Here is a 12,748-nt window from a genome sequence, read left to right on the forward strand (position 1 = left end):
CAATTTCACATTTGCATTCCAACTAACTCCAAAACTAGATAACTGAATAACAAACCAACTAACTAAATAATTTAATTTAATACAATACCATATAAACTAATATTAAACTAATATCAGAGAGAAGAATGAGAGGTGTCATGGCCCGCTTTTAGGTGATCCCTGAAAGCGATACGCCCTCTGTGGACCTTAAAAATGTGCACCTAAACTACGAAGCCAAGGTGCACGAATGTTCTCAGAGGGTAACATATAAGGTGCACAATTTCTGGTTCTGTTCCGTGCTATGTGCACAAAATGACGGTAGCACCAGTGCTGTATAGCAAGACGCTTACGTATATTAAATAAATTTTTAATGAATTTTGTATGACTCTCTCTCTCTCTCTCATATATATATATATAGAAATTTATTCATTATATGATTACACTTGAAAATAAGATATTTTATTAGGCTATTAATAAATAATTTATATATTTACAGAGAGAAAGTTTGATATTATTTTTAATGTAAAACGCGTGCACATTTCTTAAGAATAAAAGTTCTAAATAATAAAGATGTATGTGTGTATATATATATATATATATATATATATATATATATATATATATATGTGGGTGGGGGTATGTGTGGTATGTACGTATGTATGTACGTATATATGCATAAAAGCGATGCGAGAGTTACGTGAGGAAGCGAGAAGGACGAGTGAAATAAGAGCGAACGAGATAGAAATAGCACGAGCAACGAGGACTCGAGCATCGAGAATCAGATTTTTCTTGCGCGCTATTATTTTCCTCTCGCTCGCATCTATTACTGTCTCGTTCGCTCCTATTACTGTCTCGCTCACTCCTATTACTGTCTCGCTCACTCCTATTATTGTCTCGCTCGTTCTTGTTACTGTTTCGCTCGCTCTCGATTCTTGGGTCCGCTTATCTTTCCGAGCTGTCTATCACGATTGTCAAGTGTGACAGAGAAAGTAAGACCATGAGTAGAGAGCGAGCGAGATGACCTATCATCAAAGAGTTCCGAAGTCTCTTACAATCGGTTTCTTCGCTTCCTCTCCATTCGCAATTCACGAAAATGTAAACATCTTATAAAATAAACATTGAAACTTTTATTTTTAATTTCATCGGTTTGAAAGTAATTTTAATGAATTAAAGAGATTTTTGCGATTAAAATGATATCAAACACGACGTAAATCGGGTAATTTTTAATTAGTCTGATAATAAAAATTTTATAATTATATTTTATAATTATATTTAATTAAATTTATGCGATTTATATCGTGTTTGATATTATTTTAATCTTAAAATTCTCATTATTCAATTAAAATTACTTTCAAATGAATAAAAAATGCATTTAATTTTTTGACATATATTCGTGAATATTATAAATGAAGTCTCATGTAAGAAACTTCGGAATCTGCGACATCGGGAATTTTTTCATTATTTATAATAATACACGACTTTAAATTGCCATAAAATAAAAACTAAAGCTTTGATATTTTATTTGATCTTTTTGATTAAAAGGGATTAATGAAATTTTTAAAATTGAAAATTATTCTAATAAAATATTGGGTTTAATGTGATTTCAATCGTAAAAATCAATGTGTACATGTATATAATAAAACTCTTAATTTCTCATAATTATAGTTTTATTTTAATAAATTAATAGTGTCTAATTTAAACTATAATTTTGAAAATAAGACTACATTGTATAAAATGTTGCATTGTACTTTACTTAATTTATCTTACTGAACATAACTTTAGAATTAATTTGATTTTTACGATTGAAATCACATTAAACTCAATATTTTATTAGAATAATTTTCAATTTCTAAAATTTCATTAATCCCTTTTAATCAAAAAGATCAAATAAAATATCAAAGCTTTAGTTTTTATTTTATGGCAATTTAAAGTCGTATATTATTATAAATAATGAAAAAATTCCCGATGTCGCAGATTCCGAAGTTTTTTACACGAGACTTCATTTATAATATTCACGAATATATGTCAAAAAATTAAATGCATTTTTTATTCATTTGAAAGTAATTTTAATGGAATAATGAGAATTTTGAGATTAAAATAATATCAAACACGATATAAATCGCATAAATTTAGTTAAATATAATTATAAAATTTTTATTATCAGACTAATTAAAAATTACCCGATTTACGTCGTGTTTGATATCATTTTAATCGCAAAAATCTCTTTAATTCATTAAAATTACTTTCAAACCGATGAAATTAAAAATAAAAGTTTCAATTTTTATTTTATAAGATGTTTATATTTTCGTGAATTGCGAATGGATAGAGGAAGCGAAGAAACCGATTGTAAGAGACTTCGGAACTCTTTGATGATAGGTCATCTCGCTCGCTCTCTACTCATGGTCTTGCTTTCTCTGTCACACTTGGCAGTCGTGATAGATAGCCCGGAATGATAAGCGGACCCAAGAATCGAGAGCGAGTGAAACAGCAACAAGAACGAGCGAGACAATAATAGGAGCGAGCGAGACAGTAATAGGAGCGAGCGAGAGGAAAATAATAGCGCGCAAGAAAAATCCGATTCTCGAGCTCGAGTCCTCGTTGCTCGTACTATTTCTATCTTGCTCGCTCCTATTACTATCTCGCTCGCTCCTATTACTATCTCGCTCGCTTCTGTTATTGTTTCACTCGCTCTTACGTACTCATATACTGTCATGTTCATCTCGTTATCAAGCCTGCCGCTGGCAAGCGGCCGATGGCAAATTGTGACAAATAAATAAGTTAATCATTTTAAGATATATTTATAAGGGTATGCGAGTAATTTTAATGGAATAATGAAAATTTTGCGATTAAAATAACATCAAACACGGTATCAATCGGATAAATGTATTTAAATATATATAATCAAAATGTTTATTATCAGAATAATTAAAAATTATCCGATTTTTATTTTATAAGATGTTTACATTCGCGAGGAAGCCGAGTCCGCTTATCTTTACGACCTGTCAAGTGCGAGAGCGACAGCGAAACCGCGAGTCGAGAGCGAGCGAGATGACCTATCATCAAAGAATTCCGAAGTCTCTTACAATCGGCTTCTTCACTTCCTCTATCCATTCGCAATTTACGAGATTATAAAGTAAAAACTGAAACTTTTATTTTTTATTTTATCGATATGAAAGTAATTTTAATGAATTATTGAGATTTTTGCGATTAAAATGATATCAAACACGACGTAAATCGGATAATTTTTAATTGGTCTGATAATAAAAATTTTGATTATATATTTAACTACGTTTATCCGATTGATACCGTGTTTGTTATTTTAATCGCAAAATTTTCATTATTCCATTAAAATTACTTCTATACCCTTATAAATATATCTTAAAATAATTAACTTATTTATTTGTCATAATTTGTCATCGGCCGCTTGCCAGCGGCAGATTTGATAACGAGATGAGCATGACAGTATATGAGTACGTAAGAGCGAGTGAAACAATAACAGAAGCGAGCGAGATAGTAATAGGAGCGAGCGAGAGAGAAATAGTATGCCAGGCTGCAAGAAAGACTCTATTTCCAAGTCTTCGTTGCTCGTGCTATTGCTATCTCGTTCGCTCTTATTGCCATTTCGCTCTCTCTTATTACCTTCTCGCTTGCTCACATAACTCGTATACGCTATACACGCACACACACACACACACACACACACACACACACATATATGTATATAAAACTTTGCTCACTTGAAATATCTACGCTATTTTTACAGATATGAAAAAATTGTAATTACGAAAATTGTACGATTAAAAGGACCATGATATGCTAGTAATATTGTTTTCGTAAGTGGAAGCGTTTTAGAAATTTCAAGATTATCTTCATATTTTTTAATGGAACCATCCTAATTTTTTTATATAAATCGATTCTTCGCAATATTCCGTGTAAAAAGTTATAAAGATAGTATAGTCAAAAATTGAACAGTTAACGAGATATTTGATTCTTTAAGTTGACATAATTTTATATAAATTATAAAATATCTGATAAAATGTTCATTTTTCGATTATTTTACTTTAATAATTTTATGCATAGAATAGTAAGAGGAATCAGTTAATGTAAAAAAAACATATAATTGTTCTTAAGAAAAAATATGTCGCTGCTCATTGCAAATTCATATATCAAAAAAAAAATTATATATATATATATATATATATATATATATATATATATAGAGAGAGAGAGAGAGAGAGAGAGTGTGAGAGGATCGCAAATTCGTCATTTCTCATTTATATTAAAATTTATTTGATATTGTAAGCACCTTGCTATACAGCACTGGTGCTACCGACATTTTGTGCACATAGCACGGAATAGAACCAAAAATTGTGCACCTTATATGTTACCCTCTGAGAACATTCGTGCACCTTGGCTTCGTAGTTTAGGTGCACGTTTTTAAGGTCCACAGAGGGCGTATCGCTTTCAGGGATCACCTAAAAGCGGGCCATGACACCTCTCATTCTTCTCTCTGCTTATATATATATTATATATAAAATTATATTATTTTATATATATTAACAATTATACACACACACGCTCACAAACACACACGCACGCGCGTGGACGCGCAATACATATTAATGTTGCGTACTCAAATAAAATACATTTTACTATATAATGTATCATATATATATGCATTAAAAATTATTTTCACCTTTTTTATTACCTTTGCAATAAAAATATAAACGTAAAAAGCAATATAAGTTTGTAACATAAATAGGAATTAAATAGATCTTCATTTCAATGTTGTGTAGTGACTCGACGGAAAGCATTCTTACATGCTATAAGATGGAGAGTTCAGATCCGAGTTTCTCGATAATTTTTTTATTTATTTAAGATATTTATATTGCTTTTTATACTTATATTTTTATTGCAAAGGTAATAAAAAAGGAAAAAATAATTTGTAATGCATACATATATGATACATTATATAGTAAAATGTATTTTATTTATGTACGCAACATTTAACGAAGATAACTATAAAAATATATACGATAAAAATTATTTTATCTTAGAATAATTATCTTTCTTTCCGAAATCGTTTTATCGAAGTTTACTTTAAATGTAATTAAAACATTAACTTATGATACATTTATACATAAATGGGACATAATCGTCATCCACAATTATGGACGTAGCACGGACACACACCAAACACGGTGTTTTATCGTGCTATCGAAAGTGGATGTGGTCCTGTAGTTCCAAGCGGCTGTAAAATGGATGTAGAGGCGCTGCTGTACGAGACCGAAAAGCTATCGTAAGGAAAACGGCCGGATGGCCGCTCTCAGGCTTCTCTCTGGTTATAGTATAGTATAGATATCTGTCAGTGGAAGTGACCGCTCTCAGATGATTCTTTAGTTTCAGACAATATGGCGGTACGCAGAGAAGCCAGGTACAACCTCAATCCTGAGAAGTCCTCGAAAAGAAGCAACAAGGGTTGTATAGAGAATTGCTGGGAATTATGGCGACAACTCCTTTTGTTGCTGACAGATCCGAAGAAACTGTCGTCGATAACGACGCTCTTCATCCTCGCCGAAATAGTGGTGAACATATTGGTCATCGAGAAGGTGTCGTACACCGAGATCGACTGGAGGGCCTACATGCAGGAGGTGGAAGGCTTCCTGAACGGCACCATGGATTACTCGAAATTGCGAGGTGATACCGGGCCGTTGGTTTATCCCGCCGGGTTCGTCTACATCTTCTCCAGCTTCTATTACGTAACTTCTCATGGTGTCCATATAAAGACAGCACAGTACATCTACGTGGCCATATATGCGATCACGTTGACGTTGGTGTTTAAAATTTACGCCAGGACTAAAAAAGTGCCGCCTTACGTATTGATTCTGATGTGCTGCACTTCTTACAGAATACACTCGATATTTGTTTTGAGACTCTTTAACGATCCGATAGCGATGGTACTGCTGTACGCGAGTGTCAACGCGTTCCTGGACAATCGCTGGTACCTGGGTAGTGTACTGTACAGTCTCGCTGTATCTGTCAAGATGAATATACTGCTATTTGCTCCAGCGCTTCTTGTTGCTTATCTGTGCGTCCTGGGATTGTCCAAAACACTGATACAATTAAGCATCTGCGCATTTATACAGTTGATTCTTGGTCTTCCGTTCCTACTGGAGAATCCAATCGCGTACATAAAGGCTGCTTTCAATTTGGGTAGGATCTTTGAATTTAAGTGGACTGTAAACTGGAGATTTCTATCGGAGGAGGTATTTGTTCATCCATACTTTCATCACTCTTTGTTATTTCTGCATGTGTTAATGTTGCTCTACTGTCTGCGCATTTGGATTGTTTACATGGAATCATACGCAAAATTAAAAGATGTGGAGAAAAGCTTGAAGTCTCAGGTGCCTAAAAAAGAGAAGCTAGACATGTCCATTGTAAGCCAACTGTTTGTCTATCCCCTCTTTCTTGCAAATTTCATCGGCATCATGTTTAGTAGATCACTACATTATCAATTCTACATATGGTACTATCATACATTACCGTATATTGCATGGTGTACTGAGTATAAGACTGTTTTTAAATTGACTATCTTAGGTATGATTGAGTTGTGTTGGAACACATATCCAAGTACAGTGTTCAGTAGCGCAGCATTGCACATATGCCATATAATTTTGCTATATGGTGCTCTTAAAACTAAATCAGATAGTACGGTAGAAAAGTAGTAAATACATACATGTATCTGATATTGTGTTTTTATCTGAATTGTCTTCCTACATCGTTTGTATAATATATCTTTATATATAATATATATAAAGATAATAATAATGCATCTTTATACATATATAATATATTGAGAATGTCACGATATATCTCCCATCACAGTTTTTAATCTTATCACACGTTCATAGTTTGATATATGTGCGCGTGTCTGTAGAATGAAATATATTATCTCATGTTTGAGAGAGTTGTAAGATAGCTTATATCTATTAAGCGTGCGCGATTACATGTGTTATATAATATATATCTTTTGTACGATTTATGAATAAATTTTAAGACAATGGCTTGATAAATGTATAAATAATTTTATTCTTAGAGAAATTTGTGACGTTAATCAATTCAAGATAGTATTATATAATATATATACTATTTTATTTTTTTCTCGTATAAAAATTTTGTTGATGTGCAATTCACTTATTCAAACAATTCTCTTATTTGGAATAGTACTTATAGGTACGATCAGAATTCAAAATTTCTTACAAATTAATTAAAATATATGAAAAATAAAATATATTATTAAAATATATTAATATATTTATTAATATATTTAATATTATTAAAATATATATTAATTAAAATATATGCAATAAAATATATTACAGATTAAAAATTTAAATAAAATGCTAAAAATAATCAATTTTTAACAAATCAAATAGGCAAATAAATATGAATGAAATTGACGACGCGTATTCCATGATATTTTTTCACGATTAATAAAATACGGGAACTGTCGATTTCTGAAACTTTAATTTAATTTCTAATTGTGTGAAGATAAGAAGATAAAAATTTAAATTTTATTTTAATTAATAATGATTATTTTATTATGTGTTTTTTATTAACAAATTAACAAAAACAGTAAAAATCAATGTTGCTACGAGTTAAACTGAATATAAAACATATTGGCAAATTTTTCGACTGATTATTTCATTAAAAACCTAAAACATATTTAATGTAAATGTTGATAATAAATTTCTTAGATATTAAAGAAATTTTTACAACTGCACAAAAGAATCAGAATTAAATGGATATTCGCACATTCGATAAGATATGAAAATATCATGAACCATCATATACTTAAGTAGCACGTAGCTGTCGCGTATATAAAGGTATTCGCGCGCATTAAATTCGCGAATATACATTTCAGTTTTTGCACGAGAATATTGTGATCAAAGAAGTCGTACGAATTTACAAAGGAGGCCGAGAGATCAACGAGTGGCCGAAGTGTGTCAAAGAAAGAATCGTCTTCTCTCTTTTCATTTCACCTCCCCACCGTTCCGCCTCCGCACGGCGAAGCTTTTGCTCGACCACGTGGACAAGGACTACCGCTACACCGTTCCTTCTCCTGGAGGGGACATAGCATCAGCGGCCAGGTGAAACGGACAGCCCTGACATTGCGCGCGCCCGCTCCCTATCCTGGTATCGATCGCGCCTGTTTTCAAGCATAGCAGTGTCGCATCGACGATCACCGGGGCATCAACCCAGACCATCCCGACACTCTTCCGATTTCACTTTTCTGTGAAACAGACGGCGCCTGTCCTCTGGATCGACCTTTGTCTTCCCGCGCACTTTCGTTGGACTCTCTCCTCTCGACCTTGTCCTTCGATCTTCAGAGTCGGCTTTTCACCTTCGAGATATTATTTGTTGACTTTGGATATCAAGGGTGAAAGAAAGAAAGGAAGGAAGTTATTTTGGTAAAGGAAGTTTATTTATGAAACATCGACGGGACAATCGGAATTGAAAAAGACCACCAGTGAGATACAGGTAAGAAAGTGAGAAAGTATTGTGAGAGCTATCGCTTCGCATATTGGAGTATAAAACTGTCGGAGAAAGTTGCATCGCGATGAAATTTACGGGATTTTTATCATAATGTCAAACGATTGTTCATTGAATTAATTAGATTAAATTTTAGATATTAAAGATTAGATTTTTTTTTTAAATCAACGATAAGTAAATAAGAAAATTAAATCCAATTGTAGCGTTTATTTAACTTCTCCAGCATTGTATTTAATAAATTGAGTCAAAATATTTATTAAAATTATTTGTCAGTATTATATATACAACTGTATTGTGAGAGTACTTTAATATAAAAGTTTCAACAGAGAATTCGCTTCAATTTTTCCTTTGACAAAGTCAACGGAATAAAATTATACTATTGTATGATAATTACTACATATATTGTATGATAATAAAAGTGAATTTTCTATTTGTGCTTATCATGGTATGTGAATGATGAGTTACTGTTAAGTTTCGTGTGTTCATTTAAAAAAATAATGTGATAAAAGCCAGCCAATAATAAAGGGGAACGCCAAATATTTGTCAATGTTGTAGTTTCTCGAACGCAAACATGAAAAAAAATAAGTATATTTCTGGTACAAATGTATAATATTTCTTCATAAAGGATGAAATGTTGTATATATAATCGTGTTTATTTTTATTATAATATTTCAGAAATATATAATTTATGATAACGAAATATAGTAACAAGAGGCTTATTGTTAGAATAATTTGTAATTAATTATTTAAATATTAATAAATATTTTATAAATAATTAGTCGTTTAAAAATAATCTTAGAAGCAGTTATATTTAATTTTCATAAAATTAATGAAATTTTCTTCTATTATAAACGCCTAATACAGTGTAAAATACATGCGCATAAATAAATATATTTGCATAAAAGTATATTTCGCAAAAATGATTTGTTTGAAGAATTCATATTGAAAATTAGATACATGTCGAAATGTTAAAGGCAATTAATTTGTGAAAATTCGCGTAAATAAAAAAAATAATGATAAGGTAAAACCTTGAAGTGCACCAATAGGATGACGAATTGTGTCGGCTGATAATATGACCTCAGGTCATGATATTCATAAGTCGAACTGACAATGATTGGCAAGCTTCTAGTCGACAAGCGGCAATCGTAGTGAGAGGAGATTATTCCATTCACAAATTTTTTATGTTTAATGTTCGTGAAAATTTCAATTCAATCCAGCCATTATTTAAAAAATTTAATTATTAGAGATCCACATATTGTTATTGTTTATTATACTAATTATTTTATTATCGATTTAATTAAATAAATATATTAAATAAATAAATAAAATTGATTAAATCTACTAACATTGTTGCTTATATTATAGAATGGCGTTAATCTGGTGGGAGAAGATATTTCTGGTGATAATAGCGGTCGTCAGTTTGAGGATCTTTATAAAGATCGGAATTCTGGCATGGAAGAAGTTAATTGCCCCGAGTCTTGGATTTGGAATCGACATACGAACGCAAGGAAAATGGGCAGTGGTCACCGGTGCAACAGATGGACTCGGAAAAGCGTACGCCAAGGCATTCGCTAAAAAGGGTATGGATATCGTCCTCATCTCGCGATCTATGTCGAAACTCAAAGATGTAGCCGCTGAGATCGAGCAGGAATATGGGGTGGAAACCCGCGTAATAGAGGCCGATTTAACGGAGGGTCAGGTGGTCTACGCAGAGATTACCAAAGGGACGCAAGACTTGGAGGTAATGGATTTAATATAATTTTATAAATACCTTACATGATTCTCAAAAAGAATGTTTAACAAAAAAATGTAGCTAAGGAAAGATAAAAAAAAGCTTTGAGGAATCGATTCTTTTTAAATGTAAAAAGGCAAAGAAGAATATTTCGTCTTTTAAAGAAAAAAATAAAAAAAAATATTTCCTCTTATAGTATAATAAAAATAAGATAATATGAAAGAGAATAATTACAGAAAATATTTTATTCTACAGGTGGGTGTTCTCGTTAATAACGCCGGTGCGAGCTACGATCACCCTGAGTTCTTTACAAACGTGTCGGAGGAAATGCTTGCGAAAATATTGCAACTGAATGTAGCTGGCGTGACCGGGGTTGCGAGAGCTGTGCTGCCCGGAATGATGGAGCGTCGAAAAGGAGTTGTTATTAATGTTAGTTCGCTAACCGCGGCTATACCGAGTCCTTATTTAACCGTTTACGCCGCCAGCAAAGCGTATATTGATAAACTCAGCGCCGACTTAGCTACGGAAGCGGCACCGAGAGGCGTCACTGTCCAGTGCGTTCTTCCGGGCGCGGTTGCCACAAAGATGTCAAAGATCAAGTAAGAATCGTGAAGAAAACTTTAGTTTGCATTTGCTCTCGCAATACCTAATATACAATATATTTATCCTATCTTTTCTTCTCTTCTTTCCAGGAGAGCAACTTGGATGGCGCCTACGCCAGAAAAGTTTGTAGAAGCGGCATTAAAAACGGTCGGTATTGAAGCACGTACGACTGGATATCTACCACATTCTTTAATCATCGGAGTCATCAACGTTTTACGTTATATATGCGAGACGGGCGCGGTGTGGTTAGTGGCGAGAACGATGCTTAATATAAGGGGACGCGTTTATCGCAAAAAGATGAAAAGCCAAAAAGACGCAAGAAGATATTCTCACTAAGAGTTAATTCGCTGATGAGACAATACAGTACATTATTTTGTTAATTGTGTTTGAAATGTTTTCGATTATTCTTTTGTTGCTTTGCGTTAAGTTACATTGACAGCTTATTTAAATTATTTTTTTTAAACACGCTGGCTTGTTTTTCATATTGTGATAAGGTAAATTTATAACTCTTTGTATTTATAACCCTTGAATGAGGAAATAAAAGTAAAAATTTATTGCAAGCATTATATAACATAAGATAATTTTTTTAAATTATTGTCAATATATATTTATATGTCAATTTTTTTTTTGAATATTCTTTATATATAATAAGGATAATTTAGATCAAGGATAATTATATCTTTATGTTAAATTTAGTACTGTGTTTTTGAAAGAACGCTTTAATAGATTTTGTATGTTATATATATGTTATATATATATATATATATATATATATATTATATGTATGTTATATGTATATATTGTATATTATATATATATTATATGTATGTTATATGTATATATATATTGTATGTTATATATATATTATAATGATTATAATAATAAAACATAATTATCCGTAATTGGTATTTAATTATTATAATTTATACAGACACATATGTAATATATATATAGAAAGAGACTTAAAATTTAAATTTAAAAATTTTTAAATTTGAATTTAAAATTTTAAATTGATTTAAATTTACGACAGACGAATAAACAATTATAAGATAAATTAACAATTGTAGCTAAATTAAGAATTATAGATAAATTAACAATTTTAATTTACAACAGATTTTTTTCTTTTACCTCATTTTTATTTTTCGCACATGCGCAATTCGAACTACACATTTTCTCCGCGCAGGCGCATTCGAAAGCAATATGGCCGTGCCCAGCTGCGCGTTTAGCGGATAACTTGTCGCTAGAAATTCGTGTGAGGTGCGAGTGTAAGATTGTTGCTGATCAAGTACGCGGATCGTTGCGATCGCGAGTCGGCGTTATCTCGTGAAGAGTCGACCACCGAGGAAGCGCGCGAAACGAGCGGGAGAAGCGGCGTAGTCACGTTGACGAGCGCCTAACCTCTCAAGTGTCAGTCACAGTTCCCGTTCCAGCGACCCGCTGCTCGAGCGTGTCGCGCTTGCACGTCGGCGAGCAGAAGAGATCCCGCACGTGCTCCTACGCACGTCATTGTTCCTCGTGTGTGTTCCATCGCGCCGATAACCGATGTCCGCTGGCATGTTCCGCACGACGACAGCGAGGCCATTCAACCTGCGATACATCCTCGCGTTCAACGAACCTTACGCACTTTGTTGGAGACAGAATAGAGTGAAATAGTGTTTACTGCAGCTGCATACGTGAATGTGCGATCGCGGTTCGATTAACTTATTTTTTATAGATATAGTTTATCCCGTATTGTATTTATATTACACGTGTGCGACACACTGTTCATTGTTATTCACAATCTGCTGCTATTCAACACCGCACATAATATAATATAAAAGCATATATATATATATTTGTATATATACTACTACTCAGCATTTCGCATTTTCTATTATTCTA

General features: G+C 32.6%; 3 protein-coding genes across 5 annotated transcripts in view; all 3 read left to right on the top strand.

Moving 5' to 3' along the window:
* The first annotated feature begins 5,328 nt into the window (after nt 1-5,328).
* Nucleotides 5,329-8,118, top strand: Alg3 (Alg3, alpha-1,3- mannosyltransferase). Of its 2 annotated transcripts, XM_083078921.1 has the most exons (2): nt 5,329-6,245; nt 7,904-8,118. In XM_083078921.1, exons 1-2 carry the CDS (start codon nt 5,391-5,393, stop codon nt 8,114-8,116), a joined length of 1,068 nt encoding a protein of 355 aa, XP_082935047.1. In that variant the 5' UTR covers nt 5,329-5,390; the 3' UTR covers nt 8,117-8,118. The 2 variants fall into 2 exon arrangements, with proteins under 2 accessions (XP_082935047.1, XP_082935046.1); XM_083078920.1 differs by lacking the exon at nt 7,904-8,118 and having other exon boundaries at nt 5,334-7,063.
* Nucleotides 8,119-8,215: 97 nt separating this feature from the next.
* On the top strand, nt 8,216-11,427 carry LOC145959774 (very-long-chain 3-oxoacyl-CoA reductase). 2 transcript variants are annotated; one of them, XM_083078922.1, is made up of 4 exons: nt 8,216-8,520; nt 9,898-10,273; nt 10,520-10,863; nt 10,957-11,427. In XM_083078922.1, exons 2-4 carry the CDS (start codon nt 9,899-9,901, stop codon nt 11,201-11,203), a joined length of 966 nt encoding a protein of 321 aa, XP_082935048.1. In that variant the 5' UTR covers nt 8,216-8,520; nt 9,898; the 3' UTR covers nt 11,204-11,427. The 2 variants fall into 2 exon arrangements, with proteins under 2 accessions (XP_082935048.1, XP_082935049.1); XM_083078923.1 differs by lacking the exon at nt 8,216-8,520 and adding an exon at nt 9,574-9,722.
* Nucleotides 11,428-12,060: 633 nt separating this feature from the next.
* Nucleotides 12,061-12,748, top strand: part of LOC145959775 (elongation factor-like GTPase 1) — a 44,057-nt gene continuing 43,369 nt past the window's right edge. The window contains exon 1 of the mRNA XM_083078924.1: nt 12,061-12,557. The gene's annotated coding sequence lies outside the window, so the exon portion shown is untranslated. The remainder of the gene's footprint in view (nt 12,558-12,748) is intronic.

The sequence above is a fragment of the Camponotus vicinus genome, unplaced genomic scaffold (assembly GCF_025532165.1).
Source record: "Camponotus vicinus isolate PSW18456_S1 unplaced genomic scaffold, iyCamVici1.0 SCAF_1, whole genome shotgun sequence".
NCBI classification, from domain to species: domain Eukaryota; kingdom Metazoa; phylum Arthropoda; class Insecta; order Hymenoptera; family Formicidae; genus Camponotus; species Camponotus vicinus.